The sequence below is a fragment of the Malus domestica genome, chromosome 06 (assembly GCF_042453785.1).
Source record: "Malus domestica chromosome 06, GDT2T_hap1".
In the NCBI taxonomy this organism is placed as follows: domain Eukaryota; kingdom Viridiplantae; phylum Streptophyta; class Magnoliopsida; order Rosales; family Rosaceae; genus Malus; species Malus domestica.
Genome location: NC_091666.1, coordinates 8,548,642 through 8,572,700, shown reverse-complemented (window position 1 = coordinate 8,572,700; position 24,059 = coordinate 8,548,642). Strand labels below are relative to the sequence as shown.

General features: G+C 37.5%; 1 protein-coding gene across 2 annotated transcripts; it reads right to left on the bottom strand.

The window, feature by feature from the left end:
• Positions 1-16,246: 16,246 nt before the first annotated feature.
• On the bottom strand, positions 16,247-22,211 carry LOC103437098 (uncharacterized). Of its 2 annotated transcripts, none has more exons than XM_008375555.4 (11): positions 21,574-22,211; positions 20,991-21,066; positions 20,687-20,797; positions 20,123-20,239; positions 19,124-19,480; positions 18,579-18,901; positions 17,845-17,944; positions 17,702-17,761; positions 17,430-17,516; positions 17,062-17,202; positions 16,247-16,850 (listed from the first exon to the last, which is right to left on the bottom strand). In XM_008375555.4, exons 1-11 carry the CDS (start codon positions 21,675-21,677, stop codon positions 16,521-16,523), a joined length of 1,806 nt encoding a protein of 601 aa, XP_008373777.3. In that variant the 5' UTR covers positions 21,678-22,211; the 3' UTR covers positions 16,247-16,520. The 2 variants fall into 2 exon arrangements, with proteins under 2 accessions (XP_008373777.3, XP_070679540.1); XM_070823439.1 differs by having other exon boundaries at positions 17,430-17,555; positions 21,574-21,938.
• Between the last annotated feature and the right edge of the window lie 1,848 nt (positions 22,212-24,059).

Genomic DNA, 24,059 nt, shown 5'->3' with positions numbered 1-24,059 from the left:
TAAAACTCTAGAGCCCTTCTAAGATGTCTATAAATAGGCATCAGTTGCATTTATAAAAGGGACACAAAAGCAAGAGATACTCTGCAGAAATTGAGAGAAACTTTGAGAGAAAATACCAAAAGCAACAAAGTGCTAGTAGAAAGTGATCTGTATGTGATAGTCGTATCTACTCATCAAGCATTTTCTCACCACAATATGTCTCTACGTAGACATGGAGGTGCCGGAAGGTGATCTTTATAGGGAAGGTCAAAATCTACTTGCCAAGCATTTTCTCGACACAACATGTCTCTACGTAGACACGGAGGTTCTAGAAGGTGATAATTAGACACTAATGCATCAAAAGTTATTAAAAAATATGACAGACATGAAGAGTGCATTACTACAAATACTAGAGTGCAATCTTCACATTTGGAGCCATGAATCGACACTTGTTTAAAAAAAAAACTCAAACTTACAAATCAGAACAAAAGAATTAGCATTGTTCGTTGATTTTATGAATACTGAGTATTTAGGGAGTTTGAAACCTTTGCGACATAGTGGAACTTAACACAAAGTGCAACGAAAAATACTAACTCTCAACAAGATTTGAAAGCCTCCAATTTTACTCTAACATAAATGCTTGTTGCAAGACCAAAGAAACAAGCATCAACCAAAAGAGCACAGAGACCAAAACAATATTTACAAATGGTCTCAGACATTTCAACGAAGGCAGGAAAAATACTCTCTTACAAATCAACCATGGAGCAATAAACCAAGCTCAAAGGAAAATTGATTTATGTTGTTAGAGTTACAGCAACAACCCCCATTTTCCTACATATCCAAAGAAAGGAAAAGATGGATTAAATCTCCGTCAAAAGCTAAGTTAAACAAGGCCATAGCTCTGGAGATCCAACCCCAAAGGCAAACCCTTGCAGTCGTAGGAAAATCAATGGAAACACAACACAAGTTAAAATTCAAATTACCATTTGGTGTAGACCAAATCAAAATTAGAAAATAGTAAGCAAATCTTGCAAACCTGTTTGTCCAACATTAACAGTGTCAAAAACCAAAAGCAAGTGCAAAATTCACAATATAGGCAATACTTCAAACTGGTACTGAAGGCTATTCATGACAAATGAAAAGTTAAATAAATTCAGGCTATGAAAGCTATCAAAATTAATTGGAATTCAACATCTACTAATGTAGAGAAAAGGGTTTTACAACCCAATGAAGCTCACTACTTAAGGGTCAATCCAACTGTCAAATCAAAGTGATATCGTTGCTAGTAACGCCTATACACAAAGAATTAAATCAAAGAGCTTAGAGTTTCACCTTCTATAAAACCAAATCCAAATTCAAAGCACAAAAGCAAACAAGAGTGGTGTCACCTGCCGTCAATTTCTTTCTTTTTTGTTCCTATTGAAACTGGAATATTTTGTGTATTCCATGTTGAATTGATACAAGAGTTATATATTGTACATGAAACAATTTGCATCCTAGAAATTAGCCTGTACAATATATTTCCTTTCGTACACTCCTATAGTCAAGGATAAATTACAATATACAGATTAGGGAAATCAATCCCAAATCGTTCTTTATTCTCAACACTCCCCCTTAAGTTAGAATGTATGTTGATAATTCCCAACTTGCCAAGTAAGATCGTAAATTGTGATAGGCCCAACGGCTTTGTGAAATGTCCGCTAGTTGCTGTGAAGTTGATATTTGAACCGTTTTGATCATTCCACTTTGGACCTTTTCCCATAGAAGATGACAGTTGATTTCTGTATGCTTAGTCCGTTCATGTAACATAGGATTTGAGGCAATGTGGACGGTGGCGTGGTTGACACAATACGATTTCATGGGATACAAATGTGAAATGCCCAAGTCATGTAAAATGGAATTTAACCAAATAATTTCACAACATGTTGTTGCCATGGACCGTATTCTGCTTCAGTGCTTGATCGTGAAACAGTGGCTTGTTTCTTAGTTTTCCAAGAGATCAATGACTTCCCAAGGAACTCACAATACCAAGTAACTGATCGTTCAATATTTTGCGTCATAAAATGTATTCAATTGGATTGGACTTTCTACGGAGAAGAACAAACCTTGTTCAAGTGTGCTTTTGATATAATACAAGACCCGATGTGCTGCCTCTAAATGGGATGTCTGTGGTTTGTCCATGAAGCGACTTAGTATGTGGACTGGATATACTAGGTCGAGCTATGTGATATTCAAGTAAATGAGTCGACCAACAATACTCTGATAGGATGAAGGGTCTGAAATATATTCTATATTGTCTTTGCTAAGTGATAAATTTTCTTCCAAGGGACTTGCCACCTCGATGCCTAGAAAGTACTTCGGGCGTCCAAGGTCCTTCAACTTGAACATCTCTTTGAGAAATATTTTTTTAGCTTGAATATCAGGTAAATTGTTTCCTACCAAGATAATATCGTCGATGTAAACAAGAACGGTAGTAAACATTTTACCTTGGATACATACAAAGAGTGAGTAATTAGCCTTGGATTGTCGAAAATTTGCAAGTTGGAGGGATGTCGAAAGCTTAATGAACTACTGGGGGGATGATTGCCTCAGACGGTTAGACCATATAGTGATTTATGCAATTTGCAAACACATGTCTTCCCTTTTCGTCCAAAACCAGTGGAAATGCCATATATACATCATTCTTAAGGTCAGCATGCAAGAAGGCGTTGTTTACAACGAGTTAGTGAAGATGCCAATTTTGAGTGGCAACCACATCAAGCAAGAGATGAATAATGCCAAGTTTGGCCACGGGAGCAAAGGTTTCCTTGTAGTTGAGGCCTTCAATTTGATTATACCCTTTAGCCACCAAGTGAGCTTTGTACAACCGTTAGAATTATGCTTAATCTTGTACACCCATTTACAATCAACATGCTTCTTTTCGGGGGGGTATGGTTTGGAGTGTCTAGGTGTCATTGGCCTCCAAGGCATCAATTTCATGCTACATGGCAATACGCCATTGGCGCTACTGCATGGCTTGCAAAAATGAATGTAGGTCGACGTTTCTTGACTTCTTTGGAAATAAAGGTGGTGAAAGCTCGGTGTTGAGGAGATAACATGTCATATGATAGTACATCAACCAAAAGATAAAGTACCTAGTATATGGACTACTACCAAGGTAAACAATTGGGAGGAATGTGATGGAAAAGGGACTTCCACATAATAATCTCACAGATAAGTACCTAGTATATGGACTACTGCCAAGGTCAACAATTGGGAGGAATATGATGGAAAAGGGACTTCCACATAATAATCTCACAGATGACGAAGGGGATGTGTGCGCTGCATAAGGTGAGATGGGGTAACATCGATGGCAATGTGCGGTTGGGTTAGAACAGGTTGAGTGGCCTGTGCAGCGGGGCTGTTTGCTGATTCAGTTGGGGCTAGTTGATTAAAGGGTGCCTTTGGGGTTTCAAGCAATGAGAGTGATGTGTGTAACAACCCATCCCTAATTTTACAGTTTTATTAATTTTAAAAGTGTGAATTTACGAAATTCCCCTTAAAGGCGAGTTTTTTTTTTTAACTTTCGTTGACTTTTGTGTCATGAAATGTTTAATCTACTATGTTAGCATGTTTTGTTGTACTCCTCGCTACGAACACGTGGGCGTAAGTGTAACCGACTTTGGAGCTAGAACAAAGATTTTACGAAGCTCAGAACGTCGAGGGCAATTTGGTAATTTTATATTTTGGGAGATATTTTTAGTTTCGTCCCTTGTGGACATTAGTTTATGTGCCACTAGGGCCATGTCTGTCCCTTTGTTTCCCGGTTCCCTCTCTCCCCGTGAATTTCTTTCTCTCTCTTTCTTTTTCTTCCTACCTTTCTTTTCCATGCAGCTCTCTTTTCTCTGTCACTCTTTTCCTCTCTATGCACACACACACATTTAAACAACAACAATAGCAATGGCAACCCCACCGTCATCCTGGTACCTTCTGCACGACCCTCGAACCCAGAAATAGGGAGAAATCCTTTGGTTTCCCTCTCTCCCTCCATGCACAGTACCATCACTGTGCAAAACCTACTCCGACATGTACTCGCCAGCTTTTCAACGAAACTCTAGCATTTTGTAGGCTTTTTTTGGCCATCTTCAGCCACATTTTGGCTTCCAAATAGGTATAATCTTGTTCTACTATTCTCTAGCATCGTTTTGATATATTATGGGTTGAATTTGGATGAGAAATGAGAGAGATATAGCCATTTGAAAATTTCTCAGAAAATCAGGAGAGTTTATGTTTCCGATGGGTTTTCTGACAAACTAGGTCGACCCGACTCGTTGACTCGTTGATCCAACTAGGATCCAATAGGAATATTCCCTGGAAATTAGCCTATACAATATCTTTCCTCTCTTACACTCCTATATTCAAGGATAAATTACCATATATATATTAGGGAAATCAATCCCAAATCGCTCCTTATTATCAACAGTTCCAAATTCTCGATCCACCAAAGAAGCATAAGCATGATAGAAGAATGAGAAGAACGGCGTAGCTGAAAAAGAAAGGAAATTATACTCGTAACCTGCAAAAAAATGCCCCTGCGACTTAAGACGGAAAAGAAGACAAATTGAAGTAACCTTACCCATCCTCACTTGAAATTTAACAGTTACAATATCCAAACATAAATTTGAACAAAGTCCACGGAGAGCTCGAGTATATCGAAAGGAGTAGGATTCTCTCCCCTTCCATCCTTTCCTATTTAAATGGTTGCGAGTACACCATGTCTACATCATATTTTGATTTTTTTATATAGGGAATAAGACAAAAAGAAGAGTGTGTGAGAAGGGGATGGAAGGAGATGGTAATAAGAGGGGAGAGAATCCTACTCTATATCGGAATTTCTATTTTGTTTGTAGAACAACGACAATGAATACTGGAGCAAAAAGGGGATCTTCGAAGTTCTACATCTCACGTGGGATTCTGACACACCCCAACCAGAGTCGAGGCATGCTGGTCGACACCTGAAGGTGACGTAACCAAAAAGGAAAGTTATGCATAAAAGGTGGATAAAATTAAACCAAAGCTAACATTTATTTAAGCTAATAAAGAGAGTGCGCAGTAGTGAGAAAAACCCATAAAACACAAGTGTTCAGAGCATAGATGACAGTACAACATAAGTAGAACAGTTAAATATAGTTAAGGTACTTATTACACAACCGGAAATAAGCGCCAACATTTATTTATGGAAATGTCAAAACTGCCAGAGATCCCTCGTACGCCATAGAGAATTCAGCTAACTAAGTCCAAGAGGGGCGAAAACAGAAGGTGTGAGTAGGCGAAAAACAAAGGTTTATAAAACGCATTTATTTTCTAAACATACTAACCCCTTGCCGTAAAACATGTATAGTTTTTAGAAAATCATGCTACGTATAAGTATGAAATCAAATGTAAATCAACAATAATGCTAGAAATACGCCAATCATAATATCTCAACCGTAGCATAAGAAAATCAGGTGCTCATCAATCTATGATAACACACGAGCTTATACAGATAAGTTCTGCCATGAACAGGACTAGGTGTAATCATAATATATGCTCTAGTACTACAATCATGTGAAGACTAGAGCTAGGCGTATCACATACGAGTCCTAGTTGCCTATTGCAACCTAAGGTAGGACTGACACTCACGAGCCGCCACACACCACCAGCTCGCGGCCACACGCGCACCCACACTCAGGCCACGTGTTGGCAGATTTCCCAGGGAACATTCCGTTAGATTTGACAGAATATTCCGTTAAGTCTAACGGCATTAGCTAACAACGTCAGAATATTCTGTTAAGTTTAACGGAATATTCCCCTTCTTCTCTTGTTGTCACATGCCGTTTGGTTCGCCAGATTCTGGAAAATGTAGCTCGATTTTGTAAAAACCTTGGAAGATCATAACTTCTTCATTTCTCAATCATTTTCGACATACTTTATGTGGAAATGAAGCTTGGGAAGAGAAGAACTAGTTTGTAGCTTTTAAAAGTTCAAAAAGTGGATGGAAATGGACTAAAAAAGCCTCGAAGGTCTTGGACCTATTTTTATCTTCTCAAAACCGTGTGTTTTCACGTTGGCTCCACTTCAAACTTAGGCTAGTGACTTTAGGGAGTTGTGTAGATGTTTCCAAACTTTCCAAAACGTTGCAACTTGAACAAATAATCATCAAAGAACTCACACGCAAGTCGGACCCCCAAGTTGGAAGCTCAAAACTCAATCATTTTAGAATTGGTTCATATGGATGGACTCGTGGTGATGAGGAGAGTACGATGGTGGTGGTTTGAGGTTCAATCTAAGAGGTTTGATTATGGTGTTTGTGTTGCAGAGGGAAGAGAGGCTTGACGTGAAGGAGAGAAGAAGAAGAGAGAAAGAGGGGTGGTTTTCTGATTGGACAAAAGAGAGAAAGAAGCTGTCTGATTGGGTGAGAGAAATAGGGAGAGTGATTGATTGGTTAGTGAGGGAGAGCAGGTCACGGGACATATTTAAAGAGATAAGTGATAAGATTTGGTGCATTTTAAAATTACACAATCCGGCTCACCTTATCAAAAATAATAATTTCCAACACTAAATTATTAGCACACACGTGTACAATTCTACCCCATTGTTAACGTACTTCAACTAAGCGTAACTTTTTCGTTACAAATCCGATTCGGGTCTAAGTCGCTCTAATGCATTCGTAACAACGAGTACCATTTAATTATGATAAAAGGAAAAATAAATTAAAAGCCGAATAACAATGTCCACGTCAGGTTCCACTTTGCCAACAAGGGCATAATCATCATTTTACACACTTGGGAATGAAATTACATGGAAAATTAGGGACGGGTCATCACAACCTACCCCCTTAAGAAAATTTCTTCCCCGAAATTTCAACACTACTAACGATCATAATTAAAGAACAAACATGGATAAAGATCTTGCATACGCTCCTCTGTCTCCTAGGTAGCTTCCTCCACATAGTGGTTTCTCCATAAGACTTTCACCATACGAACAATTTTGTTCCTGAGAACTTTGTCTTTCCAGTCAAGAATCGTTACTGGAACATCATCATAAGTCAAATCTAGATGAATCTCTAATAGCTAAGGAGGAATCACATATGACGGATCAGAGATGTATCTCCGTAGCATGGACACGTGGAACATGTTATGCACTTTTGATAATTTTGGAGGTGGATCAAGTCGATAGGCAACTTCACCAACTCACTCAATGATCTGATATGGCCCGATGTAACGAGGGCTTAACTTTCCTTTCTTCCCGAAACGTACAACACCCTTCCATGGTGACAACTTTAAGAATACCCAGTCTCCAACTGCATATACCCTGTTCGTTGAATGTTTGTCTACTATACTCTTTTGTCAATCCTGCGCTGCCTTCATATTACCCTTTATCACTTGGATATTCTGTGTCGTCTCATCTACAATTCAGGGCCCACCAAAACTCTTTCGCCGACCTTGGACCAACACAATGGTGTACAACAAGGTTTCCCATACAACGCTTCAAATGGTGACATACCAATGCTGAATTGAAAGTTGTTGTTGTAGGCGAATTCTATTAAAGGTAAGCGTTTGTGCCATTCTTCTCCGAACTGGAGGACTGAAGATCTCAACATGTCTTCCAGCGTCTGAATAGTTCTCTCTGATTATCCATCGGTCTAAGGGTGATAGGCGGTGCTATACAGTAATTTCGAACCTAGAGCTTCTTGAAATGCTACCCAAAATTTCGAAGTAAATCTGGGATCCCGATCAGAAATAATACTAACTGGAACACCATGATACTTGACAATTTTAGAGAAGAAAAGTTCGGCCAACCGGCTCAAAGGGTAGTTTTCACGAACAGGTAAGAAATGTGCTGACTTGGTGATAGCGATTTTACCGTCTATGCAAATAAGGTCAAAATCACATGAAATACTTGTAAGAATACAAGGATGTTGTAGTATAGATACTTATGCAAGGTCGTTCTCCTCAAAGACTATTTTAATAATTTATGCAAAAAAAAAAAAATCCTAATTAACTACTTGAAATTAAAAATTAAGGAAGATGATTTTGAAATTAGGTAATATTAAAAATAAATTTAATTAAAAATAAATTTGCCCACAACTATTATGATAAAAAGAAAAGAGTTTTAAATACCAATTTATAAAAGCACTAGGGTTTCACCATCACCTAGCAATTCTATGTATTTTTACCAATTACTCATGATCTACACATGCCTCTTTGAAGGTTAGGTTTTCCTAATTTATATTCTACTTAGAACCTCCAACATAAAACGTATATCTAACATGCAACCCGTCTGGACATTCGGATCAAATCTGAACATGAAAGACTCATTATGCTTTATGAAAACCCTTTGAAAAACCATGCAACCCTTAAGACGTGGTGTTCATCTTAAGTGAAATTACAATTATTAATCACAAGAAGCCATCATCAATTTCAGGGAACATTTCGACCAAAATTGCATCAAATTACTTTTCTAAAGATCCTAATGGTGACCAAGCATTAAGACACTTAGATAGTTTTAATCACGGTGATTAATAATTTAATGTATGCATACAATCAATCATAAGCAATTAAATAAAAATCACATATTCACACTAAGACTCAAGGCTTCGCCCTAGCAAAATGAATTAATTACGCATATTCAGAATTAAAATCATAGAAAATATTATTAAGAAGAAAAGGAATGAAAACACGTTAAAGTAGAAAATCTCCAAGAGCCCTAACAATTACTCGCTGTCTCCAAAGTTGCATAAAAGAAAGTGTAGAGAAAATTTATGGATGGCAAAAGCAATATATCCTACTTTGCCATCGCACAAACCCTAAAATGTAGTCTTTTATTCCAACTAGGAAACTAAATAATAATAAAATAACTTAGAAAATAAAGTCCTAATTTAGCTAGGAGAATCTGCACAGAAATTGTCCAGCCACGTTTTAGCCTCAAATCTCCTACAAATCTGGCCCAAGATAGCTTGTTTCAAAGATAAGAACGTTCTGAACACATCTCCAAAAGGCCTGAATCCATCAGAGGTCATCTTAGACTCCAAAAATGCAATTCAAGCCTAGAAACGTCATTTTCCAACACCACGCACTACTCCTTTATTTTATTGCCAGAAAATAAACCTTGGTGGAAAAATATGATATTTTGATACTATCAAGCTAAGCGACTCACGAACATCTTCCAATTGAAATTACTCCAAAATTCATCCATTTGATCATGTTTTGCTCAAGAGGAAGTTGAAAGTCCTATATTAGAAATACAATTCAAAGTATCAAAATTCTTCCAAATTAATAGCCAAAATATACTAAGAATAAGGTTAAATATATAATATAAAATTCACTAATCACTTGGTAAGCCGATCTATAATTACCCAGATACCGTCATAGCCATTACGTGTGCGAGGCAGCTTGTTCACGAAATCCATCGTGATATCTTCCCATTTCCACTAGGGTATAGGAAGTGGTTGTAGTAGCCCGAATAATAGAAAGGTTGGATGGTATGATACATTTTACTACTCCTGAGATGCATTGCATAAGCTAAGATATGTGTTTCATCAAGAATTTCTTTCCTCATCTCTTCCACATTCGGTACATATATTCGATTGTCTTACATGAGCATACAATCTGGTCTTTGAATTCTAAGATCTCCCCTATTGTCGTTCAACATTGCTTGCTTTAACTCTTGGGATTATGAGTCATTCATTTGAGAACACGATCCAATAAAACTAGTCTGACTTGAAAGTTGGCTAGTAAGGCTCCCTGGTGATCCACTCCCAAAGCCGCTCTAGTAGATCTTATGTGGGTCAGAAGAGGAACACAACATGCATAAAGAGCATTGAGTCGATTGTGAGATTTCTTGCTAAGAGCATGTGCTATAGTATTCGCACGACCATGGTGATATTCAATAGTACAATCATAGTCGTTGATCAATTCCATCCATCTACGCTGCTGGAGATTAAGTTCTTTCTGAGTAAAGATATACTTGAGGCTTTTATGGTAAGTGAAGATTCGACACGTTTCCCTGTAGAGATAGTGCTGCCAAAATTTTAAAGCGAAAACAATAGTTGCCAATTCAAGATCATGAGTATGGTAGTTCATTTCATATGATTTTAATTATCGTGAAACATATGCGATCACTTTTCCATGCTGCATCAATACACAGCCCAGACCATTCAGAGAGGCGTCACTATAGATCTTGAAATTCCCACTGTCATCGAGAAGTGCCAGAATAGGCGCATGAGTGAGACAGTACTTCAATTGTTGAAAACTCCGTTCACAATCATCACTCCATTCAAATTTAACTCCTTTCCTAGTCAACCTTGTCAGAGGCAGGCTATAACTGAGAAATCTTTCACAAAGTGTCGATAGTAGCCAGCAAGACCAAGAAAACTCCGTACTTCAGTGACAGACTGAGGTTGCTCCTAATTTCCCATTGCTGCTACTTTCTGAGGATCCACAAGAATACCCTGAGCTGATATCACGTGTCCTAAGAATGACACCTGATCCAGCCAGAACTAGCATGTAATGAATTTAGCGTACATTTGATTCTCCTTTAGCTTCTTCAAAACCAGACATAAATGTCTAACATGGTTAGCCTCGCTCTTAGAATACACCAAAATGTCATCGATGAAGACAATTAAGAACCTGTCAAGGTACGGGTGGAATACACGATTCATCAAGTCTATAAAAGCTGCTGGAGCATTAGTTAACTCGAATGGCATCACAAGAAACTCATAATGACCATATCGAGTTCGAAAAGTTGTTTTCGGAACATCATCACTTTTGATCTTCAGGTGATAATAATCAAACCTTAAATCGATTTTTGAGAAAACGTAAGCACCACGAAGCTGATAAAAAAGATCATTGATACGAAGCAACAAATAACAATTTTTAATCGTTACCCGATTCAGCTGTGTGTAATCGATACATAGCCTCAATGTTCCGTCTTTCTTCCTTACAAACAAGACTGGAGCTCCCCAAGGGGAAGTGCTCGACTGAATAAACCTCTTATCAACAAGTTCTTGTAATTCTCTCAACTCTGCAAGAGCTATATGATAAGGAGCTAGAGAAATAGGGTCAGTACTTGGAATTAGGTCGATGGTGAACTCTACTTCACGATCTAGTGGTAAGCTAGGTAAATCATCGGGAAAAACATTAGGATAGTGTCTGCCTACTCGAATGTGTTCCACACGAGCAGAAGTATCCTCAGTCATCACTACATGAGCTAAGTAGCCTTGATAACCCTTTCTCAACATTCGCTTCGCCCTCATGGCAGAGATAACTCCGTGTTTCAAACCACTACGTTCACCTACAAAAGTTACAATAAGCATGCCTGGTCGATGGAATGTAACAATTTTTTGGCGACAATTCAACATGGCATAATTGTAATCTAACCAATCCATGCCCAAGATAACATCGAAGTCAACGATATCCAAAGGAACAAGATTAGTTTGCATTGTGCATCCTCGATACTCCCAACTAACATAACAAATTTCACCCCTAGGCATCGAGAAAGCCAAATCATAACCGAGTAGAGTGGGGTAAGGTTGAGTCTTTTAAGCAAACATATGGGAAATAACCGAGTGAATAGCACCCGAGTCAATTAAAATTCTAGCAAAGTGGCTTAGAACATTCAACGTACTTATGATTGAGTCAAGATTACTTTGAGCATCTTGTATGGTGATGTTGTTGACGCGACCCTGCAATTGCTGTCTACCTCCACGACCTCTGTTCGTTTGATTCTGACTGCCACATCCTTGATTACCTTGACCCTGGTTAGTTTGGTTAGTCTGCTTACCCGATCCGCAACTGCTAAAAGCTACATCAAGATTCTGATATTGTCCTCCAATATACCATTGTGCTCCATCACCCAGATACGGTGTATAACCTCCATGGTACTGCTGATAGCTGCCCTGGTAATATGGAACGTTAGGTGAGTACTAATAGTGGAAAACACCACCATAACCTGCCTGCTGGTAGGTACTAGGTCCTGGAATCTGCTGTAGAGGAACTGCAAGTGGTAGTGTAGGAGGCGGATTTTTCTAATTTTGAAGACATTTACTAGAATTGTGCTGCATCTGATCGCATGTGTAGCATCCATTATTTCCACTCTTACATTCATCGTAGTGGCGATTATTACACCTGTGACAGAATTGAGCACCGAAATTTTTGGAGTTCCTTTGAGGTGTACTGGAATTTGATCCCCCGCTAGATGATCCATAACTGTTACCGATTTTCTTGAAATTTTGAGTTTTTCGAGGACCAAAGATTGACTGCCCCATGTCGTTATTCTTCTAAGTATTACTATTATCCTCATCATCAGGGCCATTTTTAGAATCTTCAACACGAAGCAGAATCTCAAATAATTCTTGATAGGTGGAGCATGGAGTAGAGGCCGCCAAAGAACGAAGTCGCTTACGAGTTCTCTTCTTAAACTGACGAAGCATCTCTCTAGGATTTTCAGCAATAGCAGGACAATAACGAGATAAATCAGTGAATTTCCGGTGATATTTTGTTGCTGACATTTTACCTTGTTTCAACTCTGTGAACTCGTCTCTCTTTCGATCATTGTATTCAGGAGGTACGAATCTGGCCTCAAATATGTGCCTGAAAACATCCTAGCTTATGGCATCCTGTGCAGACAACAAGCGTGACTCCTGAGCCCACCATGATTCCACTCCCAAACGAAAGAACCACATCGCTGTTTCGACCTATCGCTCCGTTGAAAGATTCCCATGTCGCTGCATAACGCGAAAAGTCTTTTCAACATGGTCAATCCAAGCCTCGAATTTCTCGAGTCCCTCATTGCCAAAGAAATTATTTCTCTAAAGTTGGGATACGGTCTCTAAGGCAGTCATTTGGGGATGACGACTTGTTAACTGAATGGTGTTGGTGATAGCCTCATTGAGTTGCCCAAAATTAGGAAAGTTTATCTTAGAAGGGACATGTGGCTCTCTACAAGGTGGCATGATTCTAACATAAAAGATAAAAAATTATTAGAACTTATAACATATATGAGGAATGCAGGACTGCCAAACCTATGCTCTGATACCAAACTGACACATCCCGACCAAAGTCGAGGCATGATGGTCGACGTCCGAATGTGACGTAACCAAAAAGGAAAGTGATGCATAAAAGGTGGATAAATTTAAGCCAAACTAACATTTATTTCAGCTAATAAAGAGAGTGCGCAGTAGTGGGAAGAACCCATAAAACACAAGTGTTCAGAGCATAGACGACAATACGACATAAGTAGAACAGTCAAATCTAGTTAATGTCCTTATTACACAACCGAAAATAAGCTCCTACATTGATTTATGGAAATGTCAGAACCGCCAGAGATCCCTCGTAGGCCATAGAGAATTCATCTAACTAAGTCCTGGAGGGGCAAAAAACAGAAGGTGTGAGTAGGCAAAAACAAAGGTTTATAAAATGCATTTATTTTCTAGACATACTAACCTCTCGCCATAAAACATATATAGTTTCCAGAAAATCATACTACGTATAAGTATGAAATCAAATGTAAATCAACAATAATTCTAGAAATACGCCAATCATAATATCTCAACCATAGCATAAAAAAATCAAGTGCTCATCAATCTATGCTAACACACGAGCTAATGTAGATAAGTTCTGCCATGAATAGGACTGGGTGTAATCATAATATATGCTCTAGTACTACAATCACGTGAAGATTGGCACTAGGTGCATAACATACGAGTCCTAGTTGCCTATTTCAACCTAGGACATGACTGACACCTATAATGGATCCAAGTTAAGCGTGCGGTGCGACGTGAACTTACACGTGAAGCCTGGCCCTGACCCGGGAAGAGTACTACATTGGTGCAAGAATGCATAATAAGCAAGTAAAATGAATATGAACATGCCATGACAATTTATAAATCTCAACAATATAATAGCATTTTTAACTTTAAATAAAACATGGCATGATAGGCGTAATATCAATCCAAAAGCATTTGTGGAAACTATAAAACTTTACATATAATATATAAAAACAAATGCCCACTCACTGATACGTAGTTGGATCGTAGCCTCCTAGCCTTGCTTGTCCTTGTACTTCCTTGGGGTGATTCTCTCCTATATGTGAAACAACTATACTAATTTGTTAATTAGGACATACACTAAAAGGCTAGGAAAATCCCCCATTGTTTGCTCAAACGAAGGGTTTAAATATACGAAAACGTTCTACATGACGTCACGGACCCGTACACGACAACCACTAGCTGCCACGAGGCTGGACTCGCCCTCACGCGCTGCCACATGCTGCCAGCTCGTGGCCACATGCGCCCCCACACGTCTGCACGTGTTGGCAGATTCCTGGGGACTATTACGTTAGATTTGACGAAATATTCCATTTAGTCTAACGGCGTTACCTAACGGCGTTAGAATATTCCATTTAGTTTAACGGAATATTCCCTTTCTTTTGCCGGATTCTGGAAAATGTAGCTGAATTTTGTAAAAACTTTGGAACTTTATAACTTCTTCATTTCTCAACCATTTTCGATGTACTTTATATGGAAATGAAGTTTGGGAAGAGAAGAACAAGTTTGCACCTTTTAAAAGTCTAAAAATTGGACGAAAATGGACTAAAAATAGCCTTGAAGGTCTCGGACCTATTTTTGTCGTCTCAAAACCGTGTGTTTTCAAGTTGGCTCCATTTCAAACTTAGGCTAGTGATTCCAGGGAGTTGTGTAGATGTTTCCAAACTTTCCAAAACCTTGCAACTTGAATGGAAAATCGACTGAGAACTCACACCCGGGTCAGAGCTCCGAGTTGCTCTGAGTTGGAAGCTCAAAACTCAATCATTTTAGAATTGGTTTGTACGGATGGACTCGTGGTGATGAGGATAGTACGATGGTGGTGGTTTGAGGTTCGATCTGTGAGGTTTGATTATGGTGTTTGTGTTGCAGAGGGAAGAGAGGCTCGGCATGAAGGAGAGAAGAAGAAAAGAGAGATGGGGGTTTTTTGATTGGACAAAAGAGAGAGGGAAGCTGTCTAATTGGGCGAGAGAAATGAGGAGAGTGATTGATTGGTTGGGTCACGAGACAGATTTAAAGAGACAAGTGATAAGATTGGTGCACTTTAAAATTACACAATCCGGCTCACCTTATCAAAAACAATAATTTCCAACACTAAATTATTAGCACACACGTGTACAATTCTACCTGTTGTTAACATACTTCAACTAAGCGTAACTTTTTTTGTTACAAGTCCGATTCGGGTCTAACTCACGCTCACGCATTCGTAATAACGAGTACTATTTAATTACGATAAAAGGAAAAATAAATTAAAAGCTGAATAACAATGCCCACGTCAGGTTCCTCTTTGCGAACAAGGGCATAATCGTCATTTTACACACTCGAGAATGAAATTACATGAAAAATTAGGGACAGGTCATCACATTCTAAGTCTGCATCTCACGTGGAATTCTAAGTCCCACTTTATGGTGTCAAGCTTTGGGCTGAAAAAACCAGAAGACAAATGAAAATTCTCTTTTTCAAAGCTTGTCACGTAATTTTGCCAATTATCACCTATTGGTCTCAAATAAATCCAACAGGCATTTTATTTTGCCAAAGTCTTAGCACAAGACAACAAATTCAAGTCAAATTCATTTTTATGAACCACGCCGGTTTGATTTCATTAAGAATACGTAGGCAATCTAATATCAAACTTTAGATGCCACCGCAAACCCAAAACGAATCTCTGGTTTATATAAACTAAATTCACTCTAAGGTTTGTCGAAATCGTTCGACTAAACCAAAGACCAAATTATTTTTCATATTTTTTTTAGTGGATCAGTCATTCGCTAAAAAAAATCTAAATACCATTCAAAGAACTACGAGTGGCTTGATCCCTCAACGAGGGTACGTAGGCAATTTAGGCATTTTACCTAAATGCAGCCACAAAATCAAACAAAAACACCTACCCTCAAAATTCATATTTTTCATGTTAGAATCAAGGAGTATTCCATTCTTTATATGAAGGGATGCAATTAATAGACCCGTAGTCTAGAATGGATGGAATTCAAATTAATAAAACCCTCTTCAGAAAAATGAACGAGGATGAAATTGTGTTAGGTGAATTATTTGTTTACGGTCATTGTACAATTTTTGCTCAACAAAATCCTATAATCAGGAACCATTAGATGAATCCAACCTACTTCTTAGTGATTACTAGTATCTATTTCTGTCTCTGCAGTTTATATAGTTTAACCTACAAATTTACCGTTACAATTTACTGCCTTGCTGCATAAATTAGGGGACGTCATTATCTTTTATACACAAACGCATGTCCAATATACAAATAAGGTGTCAAACATCAATTATACGACATCTGCAAGTAATGTTAAGCTTGTTAGATCATACTATCAAGTTCACACAAAGCCCTAGGTTGAGGGGAATACAATTGTCGTGCTAATTGATCACCCGGCGCGATGAGCTACTACCAACTAGCTTCCTCAAGCCAAACGACGGTCAGATTTCTTTTTCTTCAAGCATTTGGAACGAATCTCACAAATCACAACCACCATGGCTTCTCAGACAGATCCTTTGAGAACACATATCGGAACCTTGGATTGTATGGCAGCCACTCTACCATCTGAGACGCCTTCTTGCTGGACTTATGGTCAATGCATTTTTGTATCAAATCATGAAGCATCTTATCGACATTCTCAGTAACCCATTTGAGAAGATCATCAGAGCCAAAAGATGCTTCTCTTGCAAACCTTTCAAGTACCTTTGACAGAAGAATTATCTTCGACTTCTTTACGACTACATTTGCTTTAATGAACTCTTTCTTTGCCTCTTCAAGTTCATTCCTAACATTTGCCGCCGTGTATACTTTTAGCTACAAGTAATTAGCAAGCAAGTTTAATCAAGTAGCAATAGATCGGTAGTAGTTGTGTATATATATCATGATCTGAGTGTGTTTAGAAGAACGGTTTACAACATTCAGTGTTAAAGTTGCTACCCCATATGCTTCTGATTAAACTAAAAAACAAGGTAAAGATAAGATATATGAAATTTTAACAGAAAATCATGTGCAGAAAAGAAGTTACCGCAGGATCGGAGAAAGCTCCAGTACAAAGAGCAAAGCACACAAGGGGTTCAGAGACTGGAAGCCCTAATTTTGAATTGCGAAGTTGTTTGTCTTCACCAAATTTTTTTCTCCACCCAGTTGAAAGGAAGGTCTCAAGCCACTGGTAACATGCAAGTGGATCAGTATTCTAAAACAAGGTACATATTTCCCATTCCTTTTTTAAGAAAGAAGATTAGGAAAAGCCGTTGTTAAAATTCATTCAAAATATAGCTCAAAGCCTCAAACGATTTGTCACCCCTCTTAAACCCTGAAACAAAGGAAATAATTCAAGGAATCTAAGCATTTTCTCGCACTCTTGTATAAAAAGTAGAGTGAGGAAGCGAGTACCCGTCCAACTCGGAGTGTTTGGAAGCCAAATATGGATTGCTCTATGGCATTTGCGCTGATAACTTGGCCCCCAATATTGTAAGCAGCCTGCACTATACCAAAAATGCCATCATCTGTTTTATTTTTCTGAGATTAGAACACGACGATAGATTCAAATTATTTTAGATTAACCAGAATTACGTTTGCCCGATAGTACTTCAAGAGGACGTATTCATTTGTGATGAGATGCACTAGTTTTCTTAAGTTGTCAGCAAAGAAGTGAACTACCTTACCTTGTGGAACAAAGCCAACCTTTTTAGAGAGCTGTGAGGAATTCCATATGCTAAATGTGCCTGCGCAAGGGTAATTAAGGAGGAACTTAGACACACATACATTGCAGTAAGAGAAAAGAAATGGCTTGTGATGAAGTTATTACATGCATAACAAGAGCATTGTACAAGTTGATCCAAAATGCGATTTGCGCATTCATTTCCATCTGAGTAACATTCACCCTCTCCAGTTGTTCAACCAAAGTTCTGAAATTTAAACACGAAAATACGTCAAGTCCGCACTCGTGATGAGGAAAAACATAAGAAACGATCAATGGCAAGTTTGTTAGCTGCATTTATGCGTGTCTTATACTATGCACCCTACATACAGAAAACTAATATTTGTACGAGTACCTCACGCCATCCCCCTACATTACGATCCAAAATTCCAGAATCTATAGTTTATTAGCATAGCTCTAGATTTATGGTTGCATCTTATTCTGTTGTGAGCCATCACCATATTTTAGAATCATTTGTCCACATCGCATATAAGAATATTAGATTGAAGAGATCAAATAAAAACATTAGTGGTGGATTTCTTTTAAGCCAAACTAGGACAGCGAAAAAGGTTATAATTTAGATCAGTATCCCTGGGGGAGATGTAAAAGTTGACAGAAGCGGAATGGTTGTCAGTGGTGTACCCTTAACCTGTACTTACGAAAAACAGAAATTCATGGTGAATCAAACTTTAGTGCAGTTGACAAACGCAAGGACCAAATATTTGCAATCAAACTTGCCCAGTTAAGGTCATAGTGAATCAAGGAAAGACGTACCTGCTCTTTCTTTTACTATTATATTACTGTTACTTGGGTAAATTATAGATTAAGTCTGGAAAGCGAACCTGTAGTTGTCAATGGCAAAAGAAGCATGAGGAAGCTTGCTCTTATCAGTAGATATCCAAGTTATTTCTACCATTGATTTGCCCGACCAATCTGGGGCATCTCCTGCACCGTGTCGAGCTCGTATAATGCTAGTTGATGACCTCGACAACAAAGATAATCGGTTTTTTTCAGTGTTCACAGATGATGCACTGCAAAGCCAACAATAAACAACAGCCATACACCTGACCATTTCCTCAGATAACTTGCTAGGGCACTGGTGGAGATGATCTTTCAAAGTTCGCAGCATAGATGTTTTCTCTAAGGACGGAACCCTTTCGTGAACCTGGAAACAAAATAATAAATCATGTGAAAGGGCTTGAACAACATGGCGCCATTTTATGGCTGGAAAGTAACATGAAAAACATACTAACTATTTTGTCTGTCACATTTTATGGCTAAAGAGAATCACTACCCGTCGTAATGGAAAACTCCCGTCACCAGTTTGACAAAGATTAACTCAATAACAGAAGTCAATCTGGGATAGTAGAATGGAGTTATATCCTACCTCTGCTGGATTTGAACAATTCTTTCCAAAATCGATGACACTTTTGCCACTGGATAGTGGAGCATTTCTAGTCCTAGAAGTTCGTTTTCCAGAGTTTTCTGTAACAACTAGAGCTCGCAAATGTCGGAAAGGAAACTTTTTTGAAGAACAAAATGCATTGGTAATGATACTCGGATGCTTCCTGGATCCATTCTTCATATTCTTCACATGGGCAGGGGAAGCCACAACTGAGTTCAGCTCAGAAGGTGCCCTGCTAATGCATTGTTCAAAAATACTCCTGTAGAGAGAGAGAACATGCTGCTCGCGGTTTGCAACTTCTTCTTCAAGCAATTCAATTTCAGAAATCAATTCCTTTGTCTAAACACGAAAAGAAAACAATTTGCAGTCCATAAGTCATATTTACAGCTAATAAATGGAATTATATCAATAATACATGGAGCCAGTTTGAGAAAAATATATATATTGCAATTATAAACAACAATTCATACGCTACGTAATGCAAACTTTTTAGAATTCATTTTGAAAGTTTCTAATACAATTGTAAGAAGACAGAAAATGAAGTAGAATAAACAATTAATTAAAAGGCCTCAGGTGCAACAACTGGAAAAGGCTCCGATGCATTGACAGAACACTGCTTTATTCGTCTGAACAGTCTACACTTTAAGATTATATGAATTGGTTCATGGAGATATGTGTTTAAGTGGAAGTACTGAAAAAAATAAAAGAAAACGAAAAGTTAATATGCAGGTCTGCAGCAGTGCTCCAGCCAACTTGCGTACGTCATCCTAGTATACAACACTAAACTGAAAGTTATATGCGAAGAAATCACAGCCATGACATTTCATAAGTTTCTCCAAAATGGCATGTTGCATCTTAATCGTTTCCATACTGAATGAGCGGAAACATGAAGGCCCAAAATTCGTATCTTAGTCAATAGTTTAAGTATGATAAAATTCTCAACAACTCTTGAAGTAAAGAAACTAAAAGGCGAATAACTACCTGGACAGAAAAATGCCTATGTCCAGGAGATAGAGTACTTGAAGCTCGGCCCATTGCCCTCTCAAGCATATTACGCATAGATTTCTCTTGCTGCAAATGCAACCGCAACTGTTCAATCTGCAAAGGTATATATCACTGGTGGTTAAACCATATTATGCTTGGACCATATATTACATGGAAAACAAATGGTAACAAGTTGTAAAGATTCGGCCAGTCACGTCATGCATGTCATCCAGTTTTGTAGACATGGGGTGCCTACAGTTTGGAAACCCAAACTTCTATTTGTGCGGTAAAATGATGATTGATAAAGATTCATACGAATATTCAGTATTTAGGAATAATCGAGGAATATTTGCAAATCATTCAGTAACAGTCACCAGAAGAAAAAAATGGAAGCTATATGAATTGAAATGTTTGCAATATATAATCTATGACACTCATCAATAAAATATATTTAACAGGCAAGCCTACTGCAGTAAGATTAACCTCTGCCACACATCGTGATATAGAAAGATTCATCAAACACAATTTTGAAAGAGACAGAAATTGAATTGCATTTCTTACATCTTTTTCCAAAGAGGCTCTGTGGTGTGATGGCGATTTTTTGTTGATATAAGCAGGATTGTCGTGCCAAGGACTTTGTCCCCTAGAAGCACTTGTTGAAGGTGATGAAACCTGGTAAATTCATCGAGAAAATAGTAAACGATTCTATCTTTGTTTACATCCATGATCATAAATAAGACTCAAACTGCGGTCATTTATGAATTTATTCATTGTCAAGTTTTAACTTATATCAATAATTGCATTAGTCCTATTGATATAGCATGAGAAAATAATTATTGTAATTTGAAGTGATATGTGTTCTCACCTGCGTTTCATTTTTGCCTTTCTTCCTGGAACTTAAAACTCGACCTCTTGAAACACTTGAGTTCCTGTCAGAAGCACTGGAAGGAAAACGGAGAAGAACCACATAAATATAGGAAATGAGACACCGAAACAATGTGTAAATTCATCAGTCTCTTGAACTCAATGCAAAATCGCCTTACCAAAGTCTTTTGATACATCGTCTACTTGTACTCACAAATTTCCTTTCTTACTAAACCACAAATCTAAATACAATTACAAAAATTGTACTTAACAAAAACAAATGAACCCCAAACAACTCAAACAGTCAACCCTTTTGGGTGAATTTTTTTTTCTTCCCAGATGCAGCACATAAAGAAAATACTTTCCCAATGTCCCATGTAACTTAATCACAAAAATCTTAGATTCTTAGAACAAGAAAACGACCATAGAAAAATCAATGAGGAAGAAGAAGATAGAAATGCAAACATCCACTTCACCAGAGATAAATAAATAAACACCAAAATAAAATAAATAAACACTCAGTTTTAGATAACATATTCATAACACTAAAAATAACAACGATGATTTCAGTACTGAAATTACACCTTTTTGAGCGCCTGTGTTGGCTATGAACAACTGAATCTCCATTCTCTTTCTTCCCAACTGCAGCTTGTTCTTCAACTATATTGTTACACATAAAACCAACCATAATATATATTGTTTATGATATTTATTTTGTTTTCTAAGAAAACCCACAAACCATTCACCTACTTTTTCCTCAATCAGATACTATGTCTATACACACACACACACAATATTCATGTGATAAACATCATGAAATGGGGAGGAAGGAAAGAGAATGTAAAATAGTTTTCCAGAAGGGATATTGCTTGAATACAAGAGTTTGTAACTTGGAATGATTGTGTTGAATTTAAGAGCTTTTACAATAAATATTTTTATTTAATAATCCAAGGAGAAAACAAAAAAGTAGCAGAGGTAATAGTAGAGTTGCTGCAGTGCCACTGCTGCTACGATATTAAATTTCTTCACTTTTGGGTCGTTGAGAGCATTCAATTTGAGCTGAGGGGTCAACTCGGTCAAGTCTCTCTCTGGATTTTGAAATGGAACGACAAAGGCAGCTGCAGACTGTGTGGTGGGCCTCGAGGTGGTGGTGGCGGTGGCGGCGGTGGCTTCATCGCCCGCTTCCCGTTAGAATCTATTATGTGTGTTTGTGTTATGTTACGTAGTATTGCTCGCTCGATTCAAGCCCAAAACAAGAAAATCAAAACTCTAGGCCGATAAAATCTCAACTTCGTCTACGTAGTTTGCATCTTGTGTATGATATTTGGTATGACTCGAAACCATTTCATAAAAGTGATCAATGGAAAATATTTTCATATAGGAAAAACTTTGTTAATCTATTATTTATGGAACCCTAATGTCCAACTATTTTTTCTTCTCAAATGCAATTCAATTCTTTATGGAACCCTAAACCCATTAGGTGACATGTCTTATGTAATGTGAGAATGTGAACCTAAAAGAGTCTCATATTCATGAAAGAAAAAAAATCTTGCAATGGTTTTCCATATTGTCAATTAATTTTATGATGGTATGTGATGAGTCCATATTATATTATTTGTTTACCCTAATCTTAGTATTAATTTATTGGTTATTTTGTGAGATTTTGATACTTTGGATTATATTTTCAATGTAGGACATTCGACTTCCTCTAGAGCAAAACGTGATCAAACGGATGAATTCTGGAGTGATTCTAACTTGAGAATGTTCGTGAGTCTTTCAAGATGATTGTATCAAAGTTTCAGATTTTTCTACTTATCCGTTTGACCGTGGCAATGAAATAAAGGCCCAGCGCGTAGCTTTCCCAAATTGACGTTTTTGGTATTTTGAAGGCCAAGATGGCATATTTTAAGGAAGAGTCATTCTGAGGATTTGTAGGGGACAACTTAATTAAGCTTTCAAAAGAGAGATTTTGGGACCAAATAGGAGTTGATTTGGTTAGTCAAAAGTTTGATTTTCTGAGAAGTTTGAATTTTAGTTCAAATAGGAAACCTTTTATTTTCTGTTTTATTATTTTATTATGTTTCGTAGTTTTATTCTAAGACCTTTTAGGGTTTTATTTTGTAATAGTATAAATAAAGATATTTAGCCATTAGAGTTAAGGGGGGAAAAGGAGAAGAAATGACGCACTACTTTAGAGAGCTTTTGGATTCAAGTTAATTTTCAAGGTGTTTTCTATCCATGTTTTTAATAATATTTTTATTTATGATTGTTTGTAACTAGTTTTGTTTGCTAGGGTGAGACCACGAACCTTAGTAAGAATATGTAGTTTCTTTTTCAATTTGCTTATGATATTATGCATGCAAGTTTTGAATTATTAATCACCGGTTTAAACTATCTAATTGTCTTGATGATTGGCCACCATTAGGATATTTAGAAAAGTAATTTGATGCAATTTTGGCAGAGGGCGGTCCCTGGAATTGACTAAGTACTGGTTTGGTACTAAGGTGCTTTTATAAAAAGCGGGTATAAACAAAAACTGAGCACAAAAAGTGTTTTGTAAACACTTAAAAAACAACTTATTTTCACAGTCTTGGGTGAAAAAAGCTGAAAATGTGAAGCAGCAAAAATGAATTTATTCTCACAGCACAGCAGAAACAGTTTTTTTTCAAAGCACAACAATACCAAACCAGCCCTAAGGCTTCTTGTGGTTAATATGTGTTACTTCTTAGGATGGACGATACGTCTTAAAGGTTATATGGTTTTTCAAAAGTTTTTCACAAAACTTAATGAGTCTTGCATGTTCACATTCGATTTGGACGCCACAAACGAGTTGCATGTTAGATATACGTTCTATGTTGGAGGTTCCAAGTAGGATATATATTAGGAAAACCTAACCTTCAAATTTGCATGTATAAGTCATAAGTAATTGGAAGAACTACATTGGATTGTTAAAGTGATGGCAGAACCTTAGTGTTTAAATAGATTTTCAAAACTATTTTCTTTTATTTTCTTTACTTTCCCAATTTATTTAATTTTTTTAATTAAATTCGTTTTTAATATTTTAGGTCAT

Bases quoted from the DNA above. Each gene is read 5' to 3' on its own strand.
- LOC103437098 (XM_070823439.1), bottom strand. From the start codon at position 21,677: ATGGTTGGTTTTATGTGTAACAATATAGTTGAAGAACAAGCTGCAGTT. The intron at 20,798-20,990 runs GTGAGAACACAT...TGAATTTACCAG, and splicing joins AAGGCAAAAATGAAACGCAG to GTTTCATCACCTTCAACAAG. The intron at 17,945-18,578 runs GTTCGCTTTCCA...TTTAAATTTCAG, and splicing joins TTTGCCATTGACAACTACAG to AACTTTGGTTGAACAACTGG.